Raw genomic sequence first — 24766 nt, forward strand, 5'->3', positions numbered from 1 at the left:
TCATCATTAATTTTTTTAAATTTTTTAATAATAATATTCTAATATTATTTTATTTAATTTTAATATTTTATTTTAATTCATCTAATCTCAACTCTCCATCTAAACGATAACTAAGATTATATTTGGATAATAAAAGTGTTTCATTTCATCTCATCATTAAGACTGTTCATCTGAATTCTAGCTCGGAAACTCAGATATATCCAAACCAAAACCCGAGTTTCAAATCCAGGCCAGAATTCGAATTAGGTTAGCCCAAGTCAGACTCCGACTGGAGTCTGGATTTACAACGTCCCGATACCTGATTTTTTTTCAGTTTGAATGTTTTGATTTTTTTTTTTTTATTCCTTTAAGTTTTTTTTTTTTTATCTGAAAATTCTTTAAATGCAAATGTACTAGAAAGTAAATTTACACCTATCAAGAATGCAAAAGATAGAAAACTTCCAAAAAAAGATAATAAAAACTTTCAAAAACATTGGTAAAAATGAAGCAGTTAGTATGCATCGGTAACGTCAAAAGTGGAAGTATAGCTTGCAAAATACCTGCTATTTGTCTACACTATATTTAATATGAACCCATGTTATACGTGAAAATGATAAGAATTCCTATGCTTAAAATTCAAACAACCAAAGATAAATGAGAGATGGACAATAATTTTCAAATCAAAACATTAAATGAGAGATGGACAATAATTTTCAAATCAAAACATTCAAATTGAAAGGGAAAAAAAAACTACCAGATTGTAGTTTCAGGTTTATGCAATCCGAGTTTCGGCCCGGATTTGTTTTGGATTGGCCTATTCATCATTATAATTTTTTTAAATTTTTAAATAAAATATAATAAATAATTAAACTTTTTTAATCTTCAAACTAATAATAATTTTAAAAAATAATATTTTAATAATATTAATTTATTTAACTTTTAATTTTAATTTAAAATCATTTCATCTCCATAAAATCTAACCTAAACCAGCTCATCGGCGTTGGGATTATTTGAGCTACAACCTTTACCAAGTTCTCTAGATCACTAGCTAGCTCCTGAAAGCAACCTTTCCTTCCCATCATTGATACCAGTTTATTCCTGATCACTCTTTCATTCGTTTCTTAGATTTGTGGCCTTACATTTTCTCCCTTCTTTTATTTTCTTTTTGATTTTCTGAAAAGCGATGCTAATCATAACAGCTTGTTGTCCATATCTGATGTTTTCCTTCTATTTAGTGGTTGCCCAAAAAAAAAAAAAAGCTGCGTAACTTGTACGCTTGTTGGCGCACTGCAATCACAATCAACATAGATTTGCCAAGCACGGACGGGGGCACCAAAAAGACACAAATCTAAAAGACGACAGCTTTTCAAGCTGGAGCGATACATGGGTTGCCACTTGCCAAAAACGTTCTCTTTCTTTTTTTAATTTTTTTTCTTGCATCATGCCATTTTGCTTGAGCTTAATGAAAAAACCGTGAAGGGATTTTTGTCAAGAAAAGTGGTATATAAATTGTTAAAAAAAACACTCCATTAATTTTATAATGGAAGTGAATCACACGTACTATATATCTCTTATTTTTTGCATGCATGTGGAAGATTCCGATGGAAAATTCAAATTATATAATTTATACTCTAAAATGACTAGTTAATGATATAATTAGAGTCTTCATTAGAATCTTATAAAGAATAAGAACTTTTTCTTTTTAAATAATATGAGATCTCATTTACTACCTAACCTTGTCATTGTCAGCAGTATCATAAAAAGATTCAAGAATTCGTAAGTGGTACATTCGGATTCATTAGTTGCGGCTATACATGCATCGATGGGGGACAGCACTTCCACTAAGTCTAATAACGAAAGTGAGGGATTGACATGTAAATTGGAGATTCCTTGGCCAAGAAAGCTCTCAATTTTCCCCCTCTTTTCCCTCTTTTTTCTCCTTTGGAATCTCCCCTATCCCTAATTCTATCTATCGACCTCTCTTTCTTCTGCCCATAAACGACGAATCAAAGTTGAAACAATCCACCATCATCCTTCCATTCTGCTAAACCCACCTAAGAATGAAACTGCGAGAAAAATAAAAAGAAGAGAGAAGAAACTCCTTTTCTCCTACTCTTTTGCTCATCACATGGAAACCGGAAACAAAGTAAGTATGATAGAGAAAGAAGATGGATCAACAATTAACATCCCAAACAAGCTTAATTTTCATTCTTTCAATCCTCCTTACAATGATAATTAATATACCCAAACAAGCTTATAATAAATCTTCATTCTTTCAATCATCCTTATAATCATATAACTTTCAATCATGTCCATCATAATCAATGTACAAAGCTTAGAATTAAGCAGCAAACTAGGTTAAAAGCAAGCCCAATACAAACCCAAAAACAGAGGCAGCACAACTCACTGTAGTCGAATTTTTTGCAGATTCAAACCGTAGTAGCACAGTGAGAACCCTGCTTTGAAGTTAAGGGACCTGTTGGGATGGCTGGTAAAGCCATAACTGCAACACAATTCACATTGAACCGGTACTTTCCGGAAACCCAAGTCCCCACTTTCCACCGAAGCCGGCCGTTCACCTTCAGGCTCAGAACTAGTTTTCCGGCGGTTTGATCACGTCCAACTTCATAGCCAAAAGATGGAGCCACAGGAAGCCACGTTCCTATCAAAGAAGCTGTTAACAGATTACTGTCTTGATGTCCTTGGTAGAAAGGAGGAAGAGAGGTATTGGTTGTTATCCGTTGTCCCTTGTAATCGGCATAAACTTGAAGCTCATCGTAGTAAATGCCAACTTTCTGGTTAGGGTTCTTGGAAAGGAGGGTGAGTTGGAGGGAGGAGTTGAGAAGGTGAGAGCCTGAGAGGTTGAGCTGGTAGATGTCAGCTTCTCTTAGGGAAAAGTCAGGCTTTGAGGGGCGTAAGATGAGCCAGATGACTAATATAAGTGAGAGAATCGAGGTGAATAACGAGGAGAAGAAGAAGAATAGCTTCTTGTGATGCTGGTCGATGTTCAGTCCTTGCTTGGCGCAGTGTTTAGGAGACTTTATGAGGACTTGAGACATTTGCAGGAAGCAAGCAGAGAGAGAGAGAGAGAGAGAGAGAGAGAGAGAGGAAGGGGAAGTTGGCGAGGTTAAGGAAGAGGAGAGGATGGGGTTATAAAGAAAGTAAGCAGCAGAAAGCAGCAATTATTTTGCACTGTGTTGCTTTTGACTGGCAGCTACTCCCATTACCATAGATATTTGCGTGTAACTTCTTGTATAGTTGTATGTAGACTTTTAAACTCATGGCTTTAAAGTAGATTTATAAGATTAATTATGCATCCAAACCATTAAATTAATAGATTGCTGTCGCTTGCCTCTTAACAACGTTGTATAAACTTCTTGTCGTGGATACCCTGCACAAATAAAAGGCACGCAAGCCACAAGTAGTAAAAGATCCAAGCTTGTGCGGGACAAGTAAAAGATGATATACTCTCATTCCACTTTTAATTTATCATTGTATTGATTATGTGATGGTATATATATATATATATATATCAATTATTAAATTAATCAATTCTTTTTTTTCAAATGATAAATTCAAGATTTAGTAAATAATATCAGACGTCACATGGGATAGAAGTAAGACGGGGGATATAGTATATAATGTTTTTATTTTTCAAAGACACGTACATATTGTTAGAAGGGTAACCCTTACACCTTCTTTACTACTTGGAAGAGAAATTTTCCTACCAGCCCATGGATAAGGCCTAGGTAGGACATCTGAGGCCCATCTTAGCCCAAGCCTCATCCCCCTAACGGCCCTGATGTCACTTAAGGAGCTTAGCCTCCGAATTATGCCAACCAGAGAGGGGGGCATAGCGCGGGAAAACTAGTTAACAGGGACAGATGGGACTCGTCGCCCCTGACGTCCCCTATGACACCTAGCAATAAAAGATTTGCATCGACAAGCGGGCGGGAAATGTGAGCAGTCCTGCATTTTCTGACAAAGGATATGAAGAATAACAACGCTAATCATCTACTGGCAAAATACCACTTAGGGAGCCATGCTGCACTAATGGCGCCACCCCCGAACTACATGTCCCCTTTATGGCGCCACCCCAGGTTCTGCGCCGCATTAAAAGATCTTGATTGGGCTACAGTGGGAGGGTGACGTGAATCCACTGACATCGAGAACCGGATATCGCCCCCGCTGGGCAGGGGGACCTCGTATAAGAGTTGTTCTCTTGGTACAAATATCTCTCTCTAAACTCTAACTCTAAGCAAAAAAAGACACGGCTTACTAAGACAATCGACTAACTTTGGCATTAGAAAGCCCCCAGCCCCCACCGAGCCCCCACCCCTTTGTTTTCCCTTGTGTGCGGATAATAGGACCTTGTCCCTAGTTGAAGAAACGAGGCCAGGTGTACAAAGCACGACGTCAACACTACTATTTTACTACTTAACTATTCTTTTCTTTTTACTATTTGAATCTGGATTAAAAATCTCAAAATATGACATTCTTGCATAATCTAAAAGAAAATAAACTCAATCAACTAACGTAATCGTGTAATTTAATTAAAAATAAATTTAATTTTATAAAGATTAACTCAAAGAGCAAATGAAGGTAAATTTTTATAAAATTGAATTTATTTTTAATTAAATTACATGATTAAATTGGTTGATTAAAATTATTTTCTTCTAGATAATGAGAGAATGTCATATTTTGGAATTGTTAATCCACATTCAATTAGCAAATGAGAAAAAAAATAACTAGATAATAAAGCAGTAGCAAAGGAAGTGTAAGGATATCATTACCCTTGTTAAAATAATATTACCTACTTATGATGGAATATATTCATAATAACATATGTATGGTAATATGATTTATTATCTACCATATTTAGTTTATTATATAAATCAATTAATATTGTTGATTTATTGTATTTTAATTCTTTATCTGACCTCATTCACCTATTTATAACGACAGATGTTATGAATTCAAAAATACTGGAGAATAGTAAAAATGTAACCCTCAAATTCTCTCTCCCTCCTCTCTTCTCCGTCTCCTTTTCTATTTTCTTATATTTTTTTATCATACATACAATAAATCATTCATATAACAAACGTTCATATAAGATAAAACGTTGAGAGATCAAAAGAGTTGACAACAATTCCATTGTCGTTATTAGAGATCTTTGACGTTACTTTCACAGCTTAATTTTATGATATATGTATATTTTGAAATGCTCCAGTTAAAGATAACTGTGGCAATAATTGATGAAAAATGCTATAACACTTATAAAACACGAAATGGGACACCTTCCACATCAGGACATATAAAATGTCTAATTTATCCTCCTTTAAAACACAACTTCATGTGTTTTCAGACCATCCTCTCCCACGAACATCAGCAGCATTTCTCAACCATGAGCATCAAACCCTTCTCGACCATGGCTGCTATCAGGGCCGCTCAATAGGTTCGGGGCCTAAGGTTAAGATTTTTATTAAGGTTTTATTTTTTTAAAAAAATAAAATTAAATAAAATTATTTTAATTTTAATTTTTACATTCTATTTTTATTTAAAAATAATTTCAATCGTTTGTCAAGTAAAATTACTAATTAAGATTTTATACTACATTTTCAACCAATAATCGACTTAATCTTTATTAGAAAATTGTCGATTTAGAAGATTTTATTAAATCTAGTTTTATAAGACGTGCTTTAGGTATTCTGAAATTCAACTTTTTTTCTATCATTTCTTAAAATTCAATAAAATATCTTAATTCAAACTATTTCACTACTATTCACAAATATTTTGAAATATTATTAGTATATAAAAGAGTCCTGAAAGCAATTATAATCATTATTGTCAATAAAGTTCTATAAATAACCTAGACATTTAAAAAAAAAAAGTAGGCTCTTGCCTTTTCAAAGGATCATACAAAACAATTTTATGAACACTCAAAAATTAGACTTTGATATTTTTAATTTTTTACATTACATATTAAATTAATAATGACAAAAGTGAAGTATATTGTTAGAAGGAGAGTACTTGAAATAATTATTATGTGGGATACTTTTAAAACTAATAACGGCATAATATCTATTTAATACTTTTGAGGTTATGTTATTGGGTTAACTAATTTTTTTAATTACATATATTTTTTTCTTTTAAAAAAATTATACTTTGACTTTTTTTTTTAGGGGGCTTCTTCCAGTAGGGGCCTTAGGCAATTGCCTTATTCGTCTAATGGAAGAGCCGGCCCTGGCTGCTGCATCTGCATCAGACCAACATTCATGCTCTGGTTTTACCCTTCCTTCCAATTTCACCTCAAATCTATACAACTAAAAACCATCATATCAACTTTAAAATTCAAGGATGTACATAAAAATGATTTCTTCAAGAAAAATAATACTACAAATCTTGGTCATGGTTGCTGCTCTGCATTTTTTTTTCATGTTTGTTGAGCTATAGAAGGCCTAAAGTATACACATACAAATGAAGATAAAATAAATGTTATCAATTTAGTTAAAAATCACTAAGTACACATACAAATAAAGATAAAATGCAAAGAGGTTAATCTCGAATTGTTAAAAAAAAATGTTTACAGATCACTTATACATGTATTTTATCCAGAAAAATATGTTTACAAATTCCTTCCCTTACGCACGTATTGCATAGAGAGAGAGAGAGAGAGGGAGGGAGAGGTGATTACCTTCTCTTGGACACGTGAAATGCTGCGAGAGGACGGACGAATTGTTAGTGCAGGAGAAGTTTTATTTATTTGTTTTCATGAACCTGGGCGGCAGGATGAAAGAGCGATTTTCCTCTACTTATCCACCTCAGCACTATTTGCGCGTTTCGTGCACTACAAGGGGCTTCCCTGTAGCAGCACTCCCTGTGCTTTGTCGAGGAGTCATCCCGTGTAGGACAAACAGAACCAGAAACTTTTTGTCTCGTAGATTTGCTACTTTCATGTGAACTGTTTCCAGGTTAACAGTAAAAAATAGTAATTTCAGCTTTGAGCTTATACACATTACACATTGTTCTCTCACATATTTAGCCTAAGTTTTAATAATGGTTACCGTCTCATATAATTATTATAAATTTTTTAAATTTTTATATAAAATATAATAAATAATTTAATTTTTTTAAAATTTTAAAATAAAAATTATATTATAATAATATTTATTTTTAATTTTAATTTTTTTTCTCAACTTATCTTATTTACATAATCAAACGAGGTAGAAAAGACTAATTAATGACATGGAGCAAAATCACGGTATGCATTGTCCTGCTGATGAGTACCCACAGCTATTACCCAGAAGTAGTCCACGTGGCAGACATATATCTTAAATTTGTTTTTTAAAAAAATAAGAAAAGTTTCGTACATATTTCTAAGCCCTTTTAAAAGAAAGTTATATCTTAATTAAAAGTGAAATAATATAAAAAATCGTACAATCTTCTTTTATAAAAATAGAATTTAGGAAATAGTTTTCACTAGACTCTAGAAGTCTCTAGCGAGGTGGACGGATATCCTTCACTGAGATGGAAGGTTTGTTTGCCCAAGGCAAGATGTGGATAATAATTTTAATAGTTCCAAGAGTGTGATTACTTAAGAACAAGTTTGGAAAGGTTGAGAAGAAGATGGTAGATGTTCTTGCTGATTTGTGGAGTAACTTATCACTAACTGAAGATGAAAAAGATAAAGTTGCGATCACAGGGGAAGATATTGAAGACACCATGGAAAGAGGTAAACTTTGCCTAGTGGGAAAATTAATAACTGAAAAAAAAAAAAGATAAACCGAGAGGCCTTCAAGAATACCATGTCCAAGGTTTGGAAATTCTGTGTAGGTATTAAGATCATTGAAGTGGGAGAGAACCTATACGTTTTTGAATTTCAATCCGAGGCTGATTTAAGTAGAATATGGGAGGAACAACCTTGGATGTTTGATATAAATTTGATCTGTTTGAAGAGATTTGAGAGCTTCACACCACCTACTGAACTTCTGTTTACTCATACTAATTTGTGGGTTCAATTACATAATCTACCTTTGGCATGTATGAACAAAGAGGTAGGGGCTAGAATTAGATCTACTATTGGTATTGTTCTTCAGGTGGATGCAGACTATAATGAAGATTGTTGGGTAAAGTGGTTAAGGGTTTTAGTTGAAGTTGACTTGATGAAATCCTTAGCTCGAGGAAAAATTCTAGAACTCATAGGTCAACGAAGGTTTGTGCAGTTCAAGTATGAAAGGCTTTCAAGGTTTTGTTTTAATTGTGGAATGATTCAACATGCTTTGAGTGGCTGTATAGGCAAGCTTAGAAATTCTAATTTAGTTGGAGAAATAAGCACTACTCAGTATGGATCTTGGATGCAAGCAACTACTTTAGGTTCAAGCCCAACCAGTTCAAGAATTAATTCTAGCTATGGAAGTAGTTCACGAAAGCAAATGATTAATTTATCTAAACCTGGGTCTGAAGAGCAGCAAAATTTAAGGAATATTAATCTGAAAGAAAAAGAAGATACTGAGAACTTAGAAAGTATAAATGGGCAGGATAGTGGCTGCGATGGTAATCTCAAAACTTCAGAAGGGGTACCGTTGTTGATCATGGATATACAAAACAATAGCCACAAGGATGCAGACTCGGAGTCAAGATCAGTTTCATTTACACAAACAAAGGAAAACAAGTCAGAACCTCAACATGAGCAATTGATCGATGTTGAGATACAGCAAGTGAATGAGGTAAGTGTGAATAGGTGGAAGAGAAGGGCAAGGGGACAGAGTACTGCAGATTTGATGCCTGTTGACTCTCATGCTACTAGGAAAAGGAAAACTGAGGTAGGAAACATCATTTTTGCTTTAGAAAATAATTAGGAAGCTAGAGGGAAAAAAACAAGTTGTAGAATCTGTTCTGAATATATCGGCGGAGGCTATGAATCAGCCCCGTCGGGCGAAATGAGGCTTATAAGCTGGAACTGCCGAGGGCTTGGCAACCCTCGGACAGTTAGAGATCTTAATCATTTGGTTAAGGTCTATATGCCTAGTATCTTGTTTCTCATGAAAACTAAGATACAGAAGTATCAGATGGAGGGGATTAGGAGTAGATTGGATTTTTATAACTTGTTTTCAGTTGAAGGTGTAGGCAAAAGTGGAGGCTTAGCTGTGTTATGGGATGATGAGACTAGGCTCAGAATTCATACTTACTCTCATAGACATGTCAATGCATGGATTGATCAGAAAGATATTTCATGGGGAGCCTGAAACAGAAAAAAGAATTAGAGGATGGAATCTGTTGAGACATCTGAAATTGCAAAATCCTAGGAGATGGCTTTGTATAGGAGATTTCAATGAAATCATATATCAAAGTGAGACATATGAGGGAGCAAGAAGAGATGAAAGGCAGATGGAAAGGCTTAGAAATGTGCTGGCAGACTGTATGCTTAGTGATGTGGGTTTCCAAAAGGGCAATTATATATGGGCTAATAACAGATCAGATCACTTTTTTACTAAGGAAAAGCTTGATAGAGCAGTAGCAACTTCTGAATGGTGTGCATAATTTGGCAATGGTGAGGTTTAAGTGTTGGCAACATCCACATCTGACCATTGTCCTATATTGATCTCTTTAAATATGCAGCAAGATATAAATAGGACTTACCATCATGCGAGTAGATTTGAAGATAGGTGGTCAACATATTCTGATTGTGAGGATGTTATTTCGACAGCTTGGCAGGGAAATGGGAATCAGTTGGAGTGATTAGGGAGAATACAACAGAAATTGGCAGGATGTATGAGTGAATTAAAGAAGTGGAGTAAAAAGAAGGATTGTGATTCGAAAGGAAAATTGACACAGAAATTTCAAACTTTACAAGATTTACAGCAGTCACAAACAGAAGAAATAATGCAAGAAGAAAACATTTGCAAAAGGAAATTGAAGACATATTGGAAAGAGATCATTTGACATAGAAGCAAAGAGCTAAGGTTACCTGGCTACAACAAGGGGATAGAAACACCAGATATTATCATTTGTATGCCAACCAGAAAAAGAAAAGGAATACTATTAAGCAGCTTACAAATGAGCATGGGGTAACTTTATCTGATCCTATTTTAATTGGGAAGGCCTTCACTGACTATTATAGAGATTTGTTTACAACCTCTCAGCCCTGCAACATTGAGGCCTTTATCAATGCAACTCCTAAAAAAGTAACTCAGTCCATGAATGACAAGCTGCTTTTACCTTTCAGCAAAGAAGAGATCATGAATGCAGTATTCCAATTGGGCCCTTATAAAGCACTTGGTCCAGATGGGTATGGGGCTTGCTTTTATCAAAGGTATTGGTCTGTGGTGGGAGAAGAGGTATGTCAAGCAATTTGAACTTTTTTAAACTTTGACCATAATATGGAAGCCATCAATTTCACTTATCTTGTGATGATACCAAAACATTCTAATCCACAAAATATTTCAGAGTATCAACCAATTAATTTGTGCAATGTCTAATACAAGATCATCACAAAGGTGTTGGCTAATCGACTGAAACAAATCCTTCCAGCAATTATTTCAAAAACCCAATGTGCATTTGTCCCAGGAAGGCTCATTTCTGATAACATTTTAGTAGCTTATGAAACACTCCACATGATGAGAACAAAGATGCATGGACAGAAATGTTATATGGCATTAAAATTGGATATGAGCAAGGCATATGACAAGATAGTGAAGTTTTTTTAGGAAAACAATGCTGAAAATGGGATTTGATGAAAGATGGACAGATCTGATTCAAAGGTGTATTCATTCCCCTTCATTCTCAGTCTTGCTTAATGGAGTTCCACAAGAAGTGTTAAATCTTCAATGGGTTTAAGACAAGGATGCCCGTTATCTCATTTTCTGTTTATTATTTGTGCTGAAGCCATAACTGCACAGCTTCAAGAAGCAGAGATGAAAGGTACTATTTCAAGGGTCCCATTGGCTAGAGGGAAAGTAAAAATGAATCATGTGTTTTTTGCCGATGATAACATGCTTTTTTGTCAAGCCAATATACAAGAATGGATGAGTCTAAATCAGATTTTAAAGGGATATGAGCAAGCTTCTGGACAAAAGCCCAATAGACAAAAGACAACCTTGTTTTTTAGCAAAAATACCAAGCAACCAGCAAGAAATTATATCAAACAGGTTACTGGGTTAACTGATACATCCAATTTGGAAAAGTACTAAGGCTTGCCTTCTCTCATAGGTAGGTCTAAGGTAAGAGAGTTCCAAGATATAATTGAAAGGGCTAGCAAACGAATTGGAAATTGGAAAACTAAATTTCTCTCACAAGCTGGAAAGGAAATACTACTCAGGGCTGTCATTCAAGCTATTCTAACTTATAGCATGAGTGCCTTTCTTTTACCTAAATTTCTTTGTAATAAGCTCAATTCTATGATGTCAAATTTCTGGTGGGGCTCTCAGGATAAAGTTACTAAGGTGCACTGGAAAAAGTGGGAGAATTTGAGTTTAAGTAAAAGGGATGGAGGGCTTGGCTTTAGAGATCTAGTGTCCTTCAACTTAACATTATTGGCTAAACAAGCATAGAGGCTACTCACACAGGAAACATCAATAGCAGCTCGAATCCTAAAAGCTGTTTATTATCCTCATACTTCTATTTTACAGGCCCAAGTTGGTTCTAGACCTTCTTTTGCTTGGAAGAGCATATGTGCAGCAATTCCTATTATAAAGGAAGGTTACATATGGCAGGTTGGGGATGGCAAGAGTATTAAATTGTAGGAAGATAAATGGATTAAGAGAGAGGGGTCCTGTATAGTTCAATCACAAAGGAAAATTCTGTCTGGAAGTGCAATGGTTGCAAATTTAATTGATACTAATGCAGGATGGTGAAATATTCAGCTTATCAAAGATATTTTCATGGCAGCAGAAGTAGAGAAGATTTTACAAATACCTGTTTCACAAACTGGCTCTTCAGATAGATTGGCTTGGAAAGGCACAGCAGATGGTAGTTTTTCTGTATGAAGTGCTTATCACCTACAAAGACAGAAACAAGGAATCAAAAAAGGGGAATCATCAAATACAGGTGACAGAAGAGAATTGTGGAAGGGTATATAGAATACGGAGACCACAAATGCTGTTAAAGTTTTTATATGGCGTGCTTGCAATGATGCACTACCCACCAAACAGAATTTATGTAAGAAAAGAATAATTACAGACCCTACTTGTTCCATTTGCCTTCACTCACAAGAAACACCAGGACATATTCTCTGGTCATGTCCCTCTGCTCAAGATGTTTGGCTGCTGGGTAATAAGAAACTGCGAAAAGCTTCTATTACAGATGAGGAGTTTGGGAATATTTTTATGCAAGTGCTTAACAGAGTTGGACCTGAGGAGATTGTTTTCTTTGCAAAAACAGCAAGGTTTATATGGATTAGAAGAAATAAGTTTATATTTGAAAATATTTTCTTACATCCATCAATTCTATATAATAGATCCTTAATAGCACATGAAGAATTCATCCAAGCTCATAATCAGATCAGGGGCTCAAGCAGTATCCGAAACCAGCAGGCTCGTATACAATGGCAACCTCCTCCAACAGATTGGTTAAAACTAAATTGAGATGTGGCAATTAGGAAGACAGACCAGAAGATAGGTGTTGGAGTAGTGTTAAGAGACCATGAAGGGGAAGTTTTGGCAACTCTTATGCAACCTGTAACTTTTTGTGTGCAGCCTAGTATAATAGAGGCAAGGGGTTTGGTCACTGCAGCAAGTTGGTGTAAAAATATGGGTTTGCAAAATGTGCTTTTTGAAGGAGACTCGAGGCAGTTTGTAAATGCAGTGAAGAAGAGAAGTGATCAACATGGTATTCCGAATTGCATGGTGAGAGATACAAAATTGATTCTGGCAGATACAATGTGAGATATTAAACATACTAAAAGGATGGAAACAAAGCGGCACATCTGTTGGCTCAACAAGCAGCTTCACTATGCAATAGAGTTATTCATCTAGACAATGTAATATCAAGTATTCTGCCTCTTGTAATGGCTTATAGCCATAGAACAGGTTGATGAAATGAAATGGAGGTTTTATTCAAATATATATATATATATATATATAGAATTTAATATTAAAAATTTAATTTTTTTATTTATATTTACTCGATTTAAAAAAAAATTACACGTAAATTATCCTTTAACAGAATCACAGAATTTGTCCACGTAAATTATCATTTAGTGGGGTCCCAAAAGTTCCTAATTAATGGCTGTACCTCTTCTCACACCATGAATATGCACGCACTACAATAAAGAAAGCCATTTTTTTTTTTTTTTTAAAGAAAGCCATGCTTTAGGCTTAACCATCTCCATTTTACACAGCAAACACCATCATATAATACTCCATACATCCAATAATTCATACCAAGCCAGCTTCTAGAAACTGCATGCATGTCGGACCAAATACTCCATACATCCAATTTCAGTACTGTGCATTTCAGGAACCCGCGAAGAAATTCTACGTAGAAGTTTTATATATATTATATATTTTTATTTAATTAATATATAATTTATCATTTTTATTTTTCTATCTTAATATTTACATATGTATACCTTTAAATAGAAAAATAAAAATGATAAATTATATATTAATTAAATATATGTGCATAGTATAAAACTTCTTTGCAGCATTTCTCGAAACATAAGAGTGCAATCCACCCCCAGTATATGCCTCTCCAAGGCAATCTTCTCGATTCACTCCAAGAAATTAGAAAACTTTACCGAGTTCTTTTACAACTGAACCAGAAATTCTCGACAATAAAAATAAAAGAAAAATTATATATACTCATTATTTCTACACCGTATATTATATATATTTCTTTTATTTCTTTTATTTATTTTTAAATAAAATATGTGATGTATGGATGATAAATAAAAAAATTCTTTTATTTTAACAAGAATAAAAATAAATAAATAAATAAAAATCAAGTGTAGTTTGTGACGTATGGATAATGAGTAGAAGTGCTTAGGGTATGTTTGGATCATCAACTCATCATTACAATTTTTTCAAATTTCAATATAAAATATAATAAACAATTCAATTTTTTCAAATCTCAAAATAATAATAATATTAAAAAAATAATATTTTAACAATATTTTATTATCTCAACTCAACTCAGTCCAACATCCAATCGTAACCTAAATAAAATAAAAGGCTCTTTTCCCGAGAGAAACTAATTAATCGCATTGGCTTTCCTAAGAATAATCCTAATTAATTATATATGATTCCAACAAATATTAGAAGCTCTCCTAATATTTATATTTAATTAACAAATGATATTCAAGCAATTAGGACGGAATTACTAGAATCGCATTTCAAGTCTAGTACGTACTTCCGTCCTAAATATTAATGGGAGTAAATTAACCAAAGTACTGATCAAGTCGGTAAAAATTAAGGCCTTGCATTTTTTATTTTTTATTTTTTGGTAAGGGCCTCTGATCATCATTGATAATTGTCGGAAAAACAAAATAAAGGATTGGATTCTACATGATGAGGAATTAATTAATTAAACCTCACAAACTCTAAATAAGACAAAATATACGCAAGGATTCAAATGATTTGACATGAAATATATATAAGTTGTAATACGCAAAAATCCATTCTCCTATTACATGCATCGACCTTGTTAATTAACACAAAATAAAGAAAACCCAATTATAACAGTTGTATTTATTGACAAAGTTTTGCTGGATCGTCGGACGTGATCTCGCCGCAAAAGATCATTTTTTTTTTTTTTATTACTTACATACACGGTTTGTGTCATTAGCTAAGTATAATTTGCCACCAGTGTAAATCTTAGGAAAAAAAAAAAAAAAAAAAAAAAGAACTTGTGATAAATGGACAAATATGTTATAGTGTAAAATCCTATATCATAAGTCAGAAATATTATTTACTCCTACCAAGTAAGAAAAGGTAATAAGATTAATTTAAGTGAAAATTAATGCACTCGACAAGGCAGGCCGACAGTCGAAGATAAAAATGTAGAAAGTATATTAAATATATGATCATTGACAGTAGATCAAGCAGAAAGGATAGGGGATATCTTTAATTGATCTTAGACTACGTACGTACACGAGAGAGGCCAGGGTGAATGCTTTGAGAATAAATTGAACATAAAGCTTGCAAAAGGGCCGTTGAAGATGGGGTGCTTTAGCCGATAGCCTTTGAATATCTCTATTGATTGGAAACAAGCTGTGAGAAGTGATGCACTAGCGCGCGTAGCTGCAAGTGGCATCACGTATTAGCGGTGCATTAATGCATGAATAAATAATAATTGAGTTGTACGCAAAAAGACTTCAAAAGGAGAAAGATGGAGAATCTCTGCATTGGCTTTTAGGAAGTACCACTGGGAGCTTTTCTAATAATTTCCTGAGCTTAAATTAAAGTGTCATATAATGCAGCCGTTACTTTTAGGTTAAGAAATGGGCAAATATATATGTGAGAAGAAGATTGTTAGTTGTGAGCTAGGTGTCCCTCAATCTGGAGCGTTTGATATGATTTTGTTAGAAACTTTTAGCCATTGTTAGTGGACCAATCTCCAATATTAGATCACATCCATGCACCTCTTTCTCATGGGTGCCAATTTTTTTTTCTTTAAAAAAAAAATGAGATGTGCAGCACGAGAACTTCTTAAGAGGCCACCCATCCTAGTATTATTCTCGCCCAAACACGCTTAACTACAGAGTTGATGGGATTCGATGCATTAATGCTGGTATGATCGCACCTCCTGAATGCCAAATTGCATAATCCATTTTAAAAAATAAATAAACACATTATGGGATTATGAAATATTTAATACAATGTTTCATGCTGTCTCTTTGTATTAAATCATTCAATTCGTCTACATAAATAGAGCTCTATGCAGGGCCTAGCTTATTTAGGACATTTCAAGAGATAATTTGAAATCATGGATGGTGTTTATTGCTTTTGACAACTTTGTCATGATATGTTGTTATTATATATTGAACCCTTCAATCAGGAGAAAGTTATAAAGAGGACCCCAATACCTTAGTGATTTCTCATCTAAACTCTCTTTCCTTGCTAGTTGCCAAAACTAAGTTACTTATTTCTTTGCTCTGGGACCCAGAAAAGCTCACTGTATCTTCAATTGTTACAAGAAGAAAAATCACTTGGGCTTTTGGTTTCATTGATTTTTTTTTTCAGACAAGCATGTGTCCGTTAAAGAGCTTGATGAAAGAAGCCCTTTGGTCCCACCTAAATCACATTCAGCAAATCTGTGGTTTTAGTTTGTTTCACTGTCAAATAGGGCTAAGATTGTAACATCCCGTATTTTAGTGTATTTTTAATTGAAAGATTATTTGTTATTAATTTAAAAATTTATTCTCTTGTTTTAAAATTGTTAAATTTTTAGTGGGTTTATTTTTATGATTTTAATTTTGTGAAATTTATTTTTGAAGTGCTTTCTTTAAATTAATTATTGTTATGTGTTTAAATTTCTTTTCGAATTAAATTAACTTGTTGTTGGGTTTAATTATTTATTTTCATTTTAATCACTGCATTTGAATTATTTTATTTTACTTGCTGTGTAAAATCGTTTCCGTTGGATCGTTTTTGTGACCCAAGATATGAGGATTGGACCTCATTTTTTTTCCTACATTTTCTCTTTCCTCTTTTCTTTTTCTTTTTTTTTTCTTCTCCTTTTTCTTTTCTTTGTCTCCTCTCCTCTCCCCTCCCGCGCGCCGCACGACTCTCCCCCTTTCTCTCTCCGTCCTTTTCTTCTTCCACCCAGCCCCGCCGCCTCGCGCTGCCGTGCGCGACACCGCCCGGCCCACTGTCCTTCCCAGCCACCAGCGACCACCCCCCTGTAATCTCAGCCCCAACCGCGTCGCCGTTAGCTCCCACGCACATCACCAAGCCGCGGCACTCCTTGCGCCGCTGCGCAGCCGTCGCGCCACCCCCGGCCACCATCTTCTCACCACATCATCCTCGACCTTCTAGCAACCCAATGGACCCAACCCCACCTCCGATCCGTTACCGGTAAAGCACATTCATCAACATTTCAGATTTGGGTATTTTGGTCTTCTACCGCCTTTTGCGCCGCCACCCACGGCCAACCACCACCACCATTAGCTTCACCGACATCCCTAAGCCCTACCCTATCAATCTCGGGTCTTCGTTTGCACCCGTTCAAAAGTGGGTTTTTGAGACCCACGGCTACAGTGCATTTGGCACTGTTTTGTTGCTGCGTTGCCGCTTCTAGCACCTCCGTGATCTTTCAAAAATTATATTATAGCATTGTAAGTACTTTTCTCGAAGAACTTTTGAGATTTAAATATATTTTTGCGCTAATTTATATTTACTGTGAATTTGTTGTTTGTGCCGGACTGAGTCCGAGGAATAAAGGGATCGGTTGGATTGGATGATGGAGTAGTTTGTGTGATTGGTTTATGCTATGAAATTTGTTGGCTGTTTCGGATTTAAATATTGGTGTTTTGAATTTGACATTAGTCATGGTAGATATTGGTGATTTTTTAGAAAGTGGTGATATATTTTGGAAGAACCCCAATACCTTAGTGATTTCTCATCTAAACCCTCTTTCCTTGCTAGTTGCCAAAACTAAGTTACTTATTTCTTTGCTCTGGGACCCAGAAAAGCTCACTGTATCTTCAATTGTTACAAGAAGAAAAATCACTTGGGCTTTTGGTTTCATTGATTTTTTTTTATTTCAGACAAGCATGTGTCCGTTAAAGAGCTTTGATGAAAGAAGCCCTTTGGTCCCACCTAAATCACATTCAGCAAATCTGTGGTTTAGTTTGTCTCACTGTCAAATAGGGCTAAGATTATTATATATTGTGCTCAAATATCAAACCTTAGCAACCAATCAGAGCATAATAGAACAAGTGCAAGATTATGTTGAGAGGATGTGTAGCAAATTTAAATCACCTCTATTTTTTATTCTTAAAAGCAGGGGGGGAAACAAAATCAGATTGCTTACATTTCTAGTGTTAGGGTCCAAAGTGTGAATGAAAATGCAAAAGTGAGTTTTATTATTCCACTTCTTAAGCAAATTATGCCGTATAAGTCAAATGTTCTATATCTTTTTCCTTTCAACACTAATCTATCTTTTATAGGATCCCTAATCTATGTGGGTGTGCTTGGCACATGAATGGCATCTCTCAAGATTCATGGCATAGGTTGGTTAAAATAAGATATAGTAACAACATGATTGTCTCACTCAGACAGAATTTTAGTACCCAAAAGCTGTAAAAATATAATATTATCTCAAGAGAAAGAGAGATTAAAAAGCTACACCAAAGTGTAAGGGGAAAGAGCTTTTTGGATCTCTCTGTCTTGACAGCAAATTCAGGTTGTCTACCCTGTTTGGATTAGAAATTATATCATCTCATCTCATCATTTTACTTTTTTCAAATTCTCACATAAAATATAATAAAAAATTTAACTTTTCCAAATCTAAAATCAACTTTTTTCAAATCTCAAAATAATATTCTAATAATATTTGTTTCAACTTTCATCTTTCATCTAAAACTATCTCATATCATCTCTAAATCCAAACCAGCCCTAATTGAAAATAAGGATCAATGTTGCAGAGGGAAAAAAGATGGTTTGAGGATTAGGACCAAAGGTATCTCTGGCCCCAAGCATTATTCCATTTTCGTAATTGAAATGGAATTCAACGTGTCTTTTAGGAAATGGCAATCGAAAGATTTCAGAATTAAAAATTGAAGGGCTTTTTTTATGCAACAAATAATTATTTAAATAGTAGGAGTGTGAAAGATATGGAAAAGTGATCTATCATAATGGGTGAAATGGAAAGATTAGTAAAATAATTAAGAGAGATAATAAAATTAGGGAACCAATAAAATAGTAAAAAAAATTAAGATAATCATGAAATTGTAGAAATTGCATGATGAAAGCAAAGACAATGCTTAAGATAGCCTAAAAAGTTTACTATTTTTTTTTTATTATCGGAAAACCTCTCCGGGCCCTTCCAACCAATTCTTGCAAAATAAATTCAAATCCCGTGCACCGCACCCTTGAAAATTTTTCTACACAGAACTGACTAAATCATTGACTTTTCACTAAAGGATGTGGTCGCAAAGAATTATTTGCATCCATGAAGTGTTAAACCTCAATCTTTGAAGTTGACTACCATTTTAACTATTGTTTCCAACTAGAGATTCAATCGTCCACATTAAAAGCAGATGAAAACAAGATTAGATGAGTGATTATGATTTAGCTGACAAAATATTGTTCTATCTTTTTTATAAGACATTTGCTTCGAAATAATTGGCAAATCCACCTTTTTATACCTTGGAATGATGACTCACAAAACACTCGTTGGAAACTTTTAAGCATTGAGCTAAGATCACCATATACACGCAAACGTAGAAAAGTAAAAGCGTACTAACTTTTGTTTAGTGGAAACTTGTGCGTGCCAAACAACCATTCTTTTAAGGGAACCCGTGCGTACCAACTTTGTTTAGTGGGAAGAAGGCATTGCAAAGACTCAAAGAGGGATTGCGCCTAACAGATCTCCAAGTTTGGATTGAATTCAGGTTTCCCTATTAACTTCTTCCTTGGCAATCCAAAAAAGAGTACAAGAGATGAAGAAAATGAGTAACTATTATTTCTATACTGATTACGCTGTCAGGCTTTTGGGGAACAAATCTACAAGTCAACAAATAAAGAATGAATGACTAGGCAGCCTCCTACAAAGGTGTATAGAAATTACAACAACTCTACATTACAACAGATGCATTTGATAATTTGAACTAACATCCAACAGGAATGAATATTAATATGGAATTCGAGTTAGAAAACATCTTTGTACTAGTAGTAAGTAGTATTCTATCATGCATTTTGCTTCCCTGGCTTTAATAAAGGCCAAGGCAGAAATATACAATGGTTTTTGACTCTCAGAAGCTGAATAGAGCTATCTACTAACCATCAAAGGAATCACCATCAGTTTCTAAGTGTGAGGGATCCATGTGCACTTGCCGAACAAACTGTCCTTTTACTCTTGGACGCTGCTCAGCAAGTTTTTTTCTGCTCTCATATCGAACCTGTTCATTTATATTTGGCATTAGCTTATGAGAAAATTCCTATTGGTTGGACATTGTAGCAGTCAAAATGACGACGATAATAACTTACCTTTTTCTCGTAACACCTTTCTTTACGCTTCAATCGAAACTTGGTTAGAGCCGCTTCTCTTTGTACAGACCGATGAGAACTTCCACTTAGAGTGAAAATACCTTCTTCGTTTTTGTTCTCTGAAGCAGCCCTGACAAAAGCAATGTGATCAACATTGCTGTTACTCCCACAAGCACTTCCATAACCAATGTTATTATGATGACTTGCTCCCCCATTACAGAAACTACTACTTGCACTCTGATCAGTGGGTGGAGATATATGTCCTCGGTCCTCCAAGGAATCCAATTTGTTTTCCTGCATGTGCATAGTCTGATTCACAGCATCATTTCTATTTTGAGTATGTGGGTTATACTGCTGCTCAAAGTTTCTACTTTCAAGATTGTGCTGATAAAACATATTCATCTGAAAGGAGGGTTTCCGCTGGGAGAATAAACTTGGACTTGGCATTGGTGATGGACCAGATTGCGTACAAAATATTGGAGAAAATGCAGAGCCAAAGCCAACGCATAGATTATTGCTTTGTACACCTTTCACTGGAACGGTCAACGGAAATACTCTCTGTTGAGAGCACGAAGTTGCAACTTCAGATTCTTTAGATTGACCAGTAGCCAGAGTGATAATACTTCTCTGTGTACTTCGTGTGATGCCAACAGTATCAATATTGGATAACATTTTCTCAGAATTTGATCCGTACTCTTTCTGGTGATTAGAAGCATTAGCCACTGTTGTTTGTGGGGTTGGGGTTTGTAATGGCCTGTTAGTGTACCTACAGGAACCGTTTGGTAAATAAAACCTAATGGTCATACAAAGTGATCAGAAGAAAAACAGAAAAAACAAAATGATCATTTTGAAGCTTCGATCATTATAATTTAAAATATTTAAATATAGTTTCATACAAAGACCTAATTTAATAAATCAGCTAAATTCTTTTTTTTATAAGTATAAATCAACTAAATTCTGAATAAAAAAGGAAACTAAAACTCACCGTGTAAAGGCTGAGGCATTAGAATGCCCAAGGGTACGCCTTTCTCCAGTATGTTCATTCCAAAAGCCATTGGGATGAGATCGTTTCAAAGAAAGATCTAATTGTGGCGAAGAATCAAACTCTCCTATGCCTTTATCAGTACAACCTGGATGGTTATGAAATGTTCCTATCAAGTCAGTGGTTTCTCTAGAAGAGTTGACAATGGCATAGTTATTGTCACAGGCCTCATTGCTGATATTGTCATCCCTCCTTTGACTTTCAGGTTTTGCATCCTTGCCAAGAGTAGTTTTGTTATCATCATCCTTGCAGGCGTCTACCACTGATCCTAGACAGTTTCAGAATGTTAGTTGCTTCCCACTGGGCAGAGCATAAAAATGATGCCAAAGTGAAAGATATTTACCCCCAGCTTCAGTCTCATGCATTGGAAAATTATGACCCAAGTGGATGCATGCTTCATTATTTTGCAATTTTATGTCACTTGGAAACAATTTTCCCCATCTTGGTTGAGAAAATTCCTTCGTGTTGTCCATGGGACCACTTTCAGTTTCCAACTCTGGTTTTGTACAAGAGCTCTGCAAGAGATGGCAAACACTCAGTCTCTATATGAAACTTCACAAATCAGGCCTAAACCAAAAGATGTTTAAGCCTTTCTGACTTTGTCTTGAAATTTTAATATTTCCTTTTCTTCTTTTCCTTATTGATAGAGTTTGGTTGCCAGGTTGGAATTGTGTTGTAACTAGAAACACTAATGAGTTTCTCTATTAATTTCCATCGCCAATAAATTAATTCATTTCCATTTGATGACCATAAAAGAAATACCCAGTTAGTTAATAAATCCTGATCATTAGTTTCCTATGCAACATGGGCCACTAGTAGATATGCAAAGATACACAGTTATATACTCATCCCACCTAATTAAACTTTTTTAAAAAGAAACATTAGAGAAAAGAATTTTTATAGAGATTATACACTAATCCAAGCACCAAGTAGAGACCTCCCACAGCTTTTCGTTTTTTTTCCCCAGTAAATTATTAGAGAATTACCTATCAAAAATGAAATTAAAAATGCAAAAGGAAATATACACCAAACTAGAAACACTGACCTGAGAATCACTCATTTTTTCAATTAGTTCGTTATTTCTCTGTCCACAAGCCATATGACCACTTGAACGGTTGCTAGCAGCATTGTTTTCAGAAGTGGCTTCTGCATTTTCTTCTCCAACACTTTCATCTTGGGGATCATTTTTGCCAACATTTGACTGGCAGATTAAAAGGAACAGATCAAGATATAGAATAGTGGTTCATAACCTTCAACACCAATAGAAAGCGAAGAAAAAATAAGCTAAAGTGTAAGCAATAGGCATACAGATTGTCGTCTCCAAACATGCTGCCACAAATTTCTCAGCTCATTTTTCCGAATAGGCTTAACAAGATAGTCAGCAGCACCTCTCAACATGCATTTATAAACAGTGCTGACTGAATCCTGTGAAGACATCACTGAAAAGTGACAAAAGATGCACTATTAGTTTTTTAAATTATCACTGTCGTACCAAATCAGCAATGTCTAATGATCAAAACCTTGAAGTCATACTTATAACGGGGATGTTTTTGCAAATCTCATGCTCCATTATTAGAGTAAGAAGAGCAAATCCAGATATTGATGGTAAATCCACTTCTGTCAATATGAGGTCTATGTTATGGGCTCTCCTTTTCAGTATCTCCCATGCTTTTAAGCCATCAGGAACGGCAGCAACTGCTCAAACAGTTATACAAAAAAAAAAAAAAACACTTTCAGTTCCTAGAGCAACAAGTCTACAAATTTTCAGGTTTTGAGCAAAACTCAATATTCAAAATTTCAAGCTTCACGCAAGCAACAACAGTGATATAAATGAACATTTACGTGGCAAATGCATCCCTTGTTAGACTATCTTTCTGGAGATGCTGTGATCAAATCCACTAGGAGCTTTCACAATTGGGGTGAGACAAGGAGTCTTCAGGTAGTATCAGTCTAAATTCAAGTGGAACGCTAATCAACAGAATAAAAAAGATAGATGACTAGCTATAACATGTAGGAAGGACTGAGACGAGGACATGGATGGTTATAATCTATTTGGTAGCATTCGATATCTTCCTGTCGTAGTTTTTATGTGATATCACTGATATGTGGTTCATCCTCTTTTCTTTTCCTTAAATACTTAATCCCTGATTCTATTTTTTGTCTTAATTCCATTTTCTTTTCCCCTCCTAGATTGAAAAAATTTATCCAGACAAACCCTAATAATAGTAGTAGACTCGAAAGACTGATGCTTCGGGAGAGGGAAAAAAAAAAAGATCTAGCCGGTCAATCAAGAAATTCAATTGATGAGACTTTTGGTTCGATATTCCACCTAATGACAGCTATAATTATTCCTATGATCAGTGTTAAAGTAGCTCAACATAAAAGAGAAGAAAAAACCTATTTCAACCGAGACCCATTTCTTAATTTTGAGAATAAGACCAGCTAACATAACAATAAACAAACCAACCTTCGAAGCTTGGAAACAATTACATCACTGATCACTTCCTACCACTGCCTAAGCCCCACAAACTTGGACCCCCAAATAGTTAAGTTTATATATTATCCACAGTGAGACGATCAAAATTTCCAGACAAAAGCCGAAACCCAGTTCATGATTCCACAAACAAAGCTGAAAAATCCAAGAAAACCCGCAATTAACACACAAATAAATAATAAGAGAGGCAAATACTGACCTCTATAGCTACACTTTCTGAGAAGAGCGGCTATAATCTGCCTTGTGGAATCGTCAGCCTCAACCAGCAACACCCTCAGCATCATCCTCGGCAAGAACCTTTCCCACCGCACAACCCCACTCGAATTCCCACTTGTCCTCTTCTTATTCTTCTTCCTCTTCTCCATGCCAATCTCTGTCACACTCTTTTCCATCTCCTCCTCCTCCTCCTCCTCTGTCCGACTCTCTACTCTAGCTTCCCGTTCCTCGCTGCTCAACACCACCTCACCCATCACGTCTCTCGCTCTCTGTACCTGCAGGCGTGCGCCTATAAGCTTCAAACAAAAGCTTATTTAGAAAAAAAATCTCATCCCCTCCTAAAATTTCAAGAAATCTGAAAATATCTGAAAATGGGGATATCTAATATCTTGAGGAGATCGGACGGTGGAAACACGGGGTACAGGTCGCCGACGCGGATCCAACGGTATATAATATAATAACCGGAAGTTCACACCAGCAAAAATATCTGGTTTGGACACGTCAGCAGAGGCAATTGTTATCTGAGCCAGATCAAAAGGAAAAGAGCCATTGGATTGTGTGGCTGTGGTTGGGTAGCGCATATTAAAAGGTCAACATTGGTTTGGGGGGATATTTCACGGGTCCCACCAACAACTCGTTGGTTGTCGGTCCCACTTGAAAGTTATTAAATCTGGGTCCCACCCTGAAAGATATTTTTTGGGAGTGCTGTATAGCCTGCGGTCGTAAACAATCCAACGTAGGCGAGTCACTTTTTTCATTTTTCTTTAATATTTATAAAATAATATAATTTCTAAGGAAAATACAAACAGAGCATATTTTATAGAATAATTCTCTCTACAAATCTCATGTGGATGGTATTAGATGTTGTAGATTTATAACATATCATAT

General features: G+C 35.2%; 2 protein-coding genes and 1 pseudogene across 3 annotated transcripts; all 3 read right to left on the reverse strand.

The window, feature by feature from the left end:
* Positions 1 to 2159: 2159 nt before the first annotated feature.
* LOC121256736 (NDR1/HIN1-like protein 26) lies at positions 2160 to 3137 on the reverse strand. The gene has a single exon (XM_041157618.1). The coding sequence runs from the start codon at positions 3036 to 3038 to the stop codon at positions 2409 to 2411; it is 630 nt and encodes a 209-aa protein (XP_041013552.1). The 5' UTR covers positions 3039 to 3137; the 3' UTR covers positions 2160 to 2408.
* A 12465-nt stretch (positions 3138 to 15602) lies between these two features.
* LOC121256770 lies at positions 15603 to 15719 on the reverse strand (annotated as a pseudogene).
* Positions 15720 to 19733: 4014 nt separating this feature from the next.
* LOC121256114 (two-component response regulator-like APRR5) lies at positions 19734 to 24235 on the reverse strand. Of its 2 annotated transcripts, none has more exons than XM_041156764.1 (8): positions 23862 to 24235; positions 22702 to 22863; positions 22477 to 22607; positions 22214 to 22369; positions 21512 to 21683; positions 21112 to 21430; positions 20127 to 20892; positions 19734 to 20038 (listed from the first exon to the last, which is right to left on the reverse strand). In XM_041156764.1, exons 1-8 carry the CDS (start codon positions 24130 to 24132, stop codon positions 19916 to 19918), a joined length of 2100 nt encoding a protein of 699 aa, XP_041012698.1. In that variant the 5' UTR covers positions 24133 to 24235; the 3' UTR covers positions 19734 to 19915. The 2 variants fall into 2 exon arrangements, with proteins under 2 accessions (XP_041012698.1, XP_041012697.1); XM_041156763.1 differs by having other exon boundaries at positions 21112 to 21436; positions 23862 to 24233.
* Positions 24236 to 24766: the final 531 nt, after the last annotated feature.

The sequence above is a fragment of the Juglans microcarpa x Juglans regia genome, chromosome 3D (genome assembly GCF_004785595.1).
Source record: "Juglans microcarpa x Juglans regia isolate MS1-56 chromosome 3D, Jm3101_v1.0, whole genome shotgun sequence".
Classification (NCBI taxonomy): Eukaryota; Viridiplantae; Streptophyta; class Magnoliopsida; order Fagales; family Juglandaceae; genus Juglans; species Juglans microcarpa x Juglans regia.

What these genes read in the sequence shown, in the direction of transcription:
- LOC121256736 (XM_041157618.1), bottom strand. Translation starts at nt 3,038, where the DNA reads ATGTCTCAAGTCCTCATAAAGTCTCCTAAACACTGCGCCAAGCAAGGA.
- LOC121256114 (XM_041156763.1), bottom strand. Translation starts at nt 24,132, where the DNA reads ATGGGTGAGGTGGTGTTGAGCAGCGAGGAACGGGAAGCTAGAGTAGAG. An exon ending in CAGAAAGTGTAGCTATAGAG is followed by an intron (nt 22,864 to 23,861) that starts GTCAGTATTTGC and finishes CTGTTTGAGCAG; the next exon opens with TTGCTGCCGTTCCTGATGGC. An exon ending in AAAAAATGAGTGATTCTCAG is followed by an intron (nt 21,684 to 22,213) that starts GTCAGTGTTTCT and finishes CATCTCTTGCAG; the next exon opens with AGCTCTTGTACAAAACCAGA.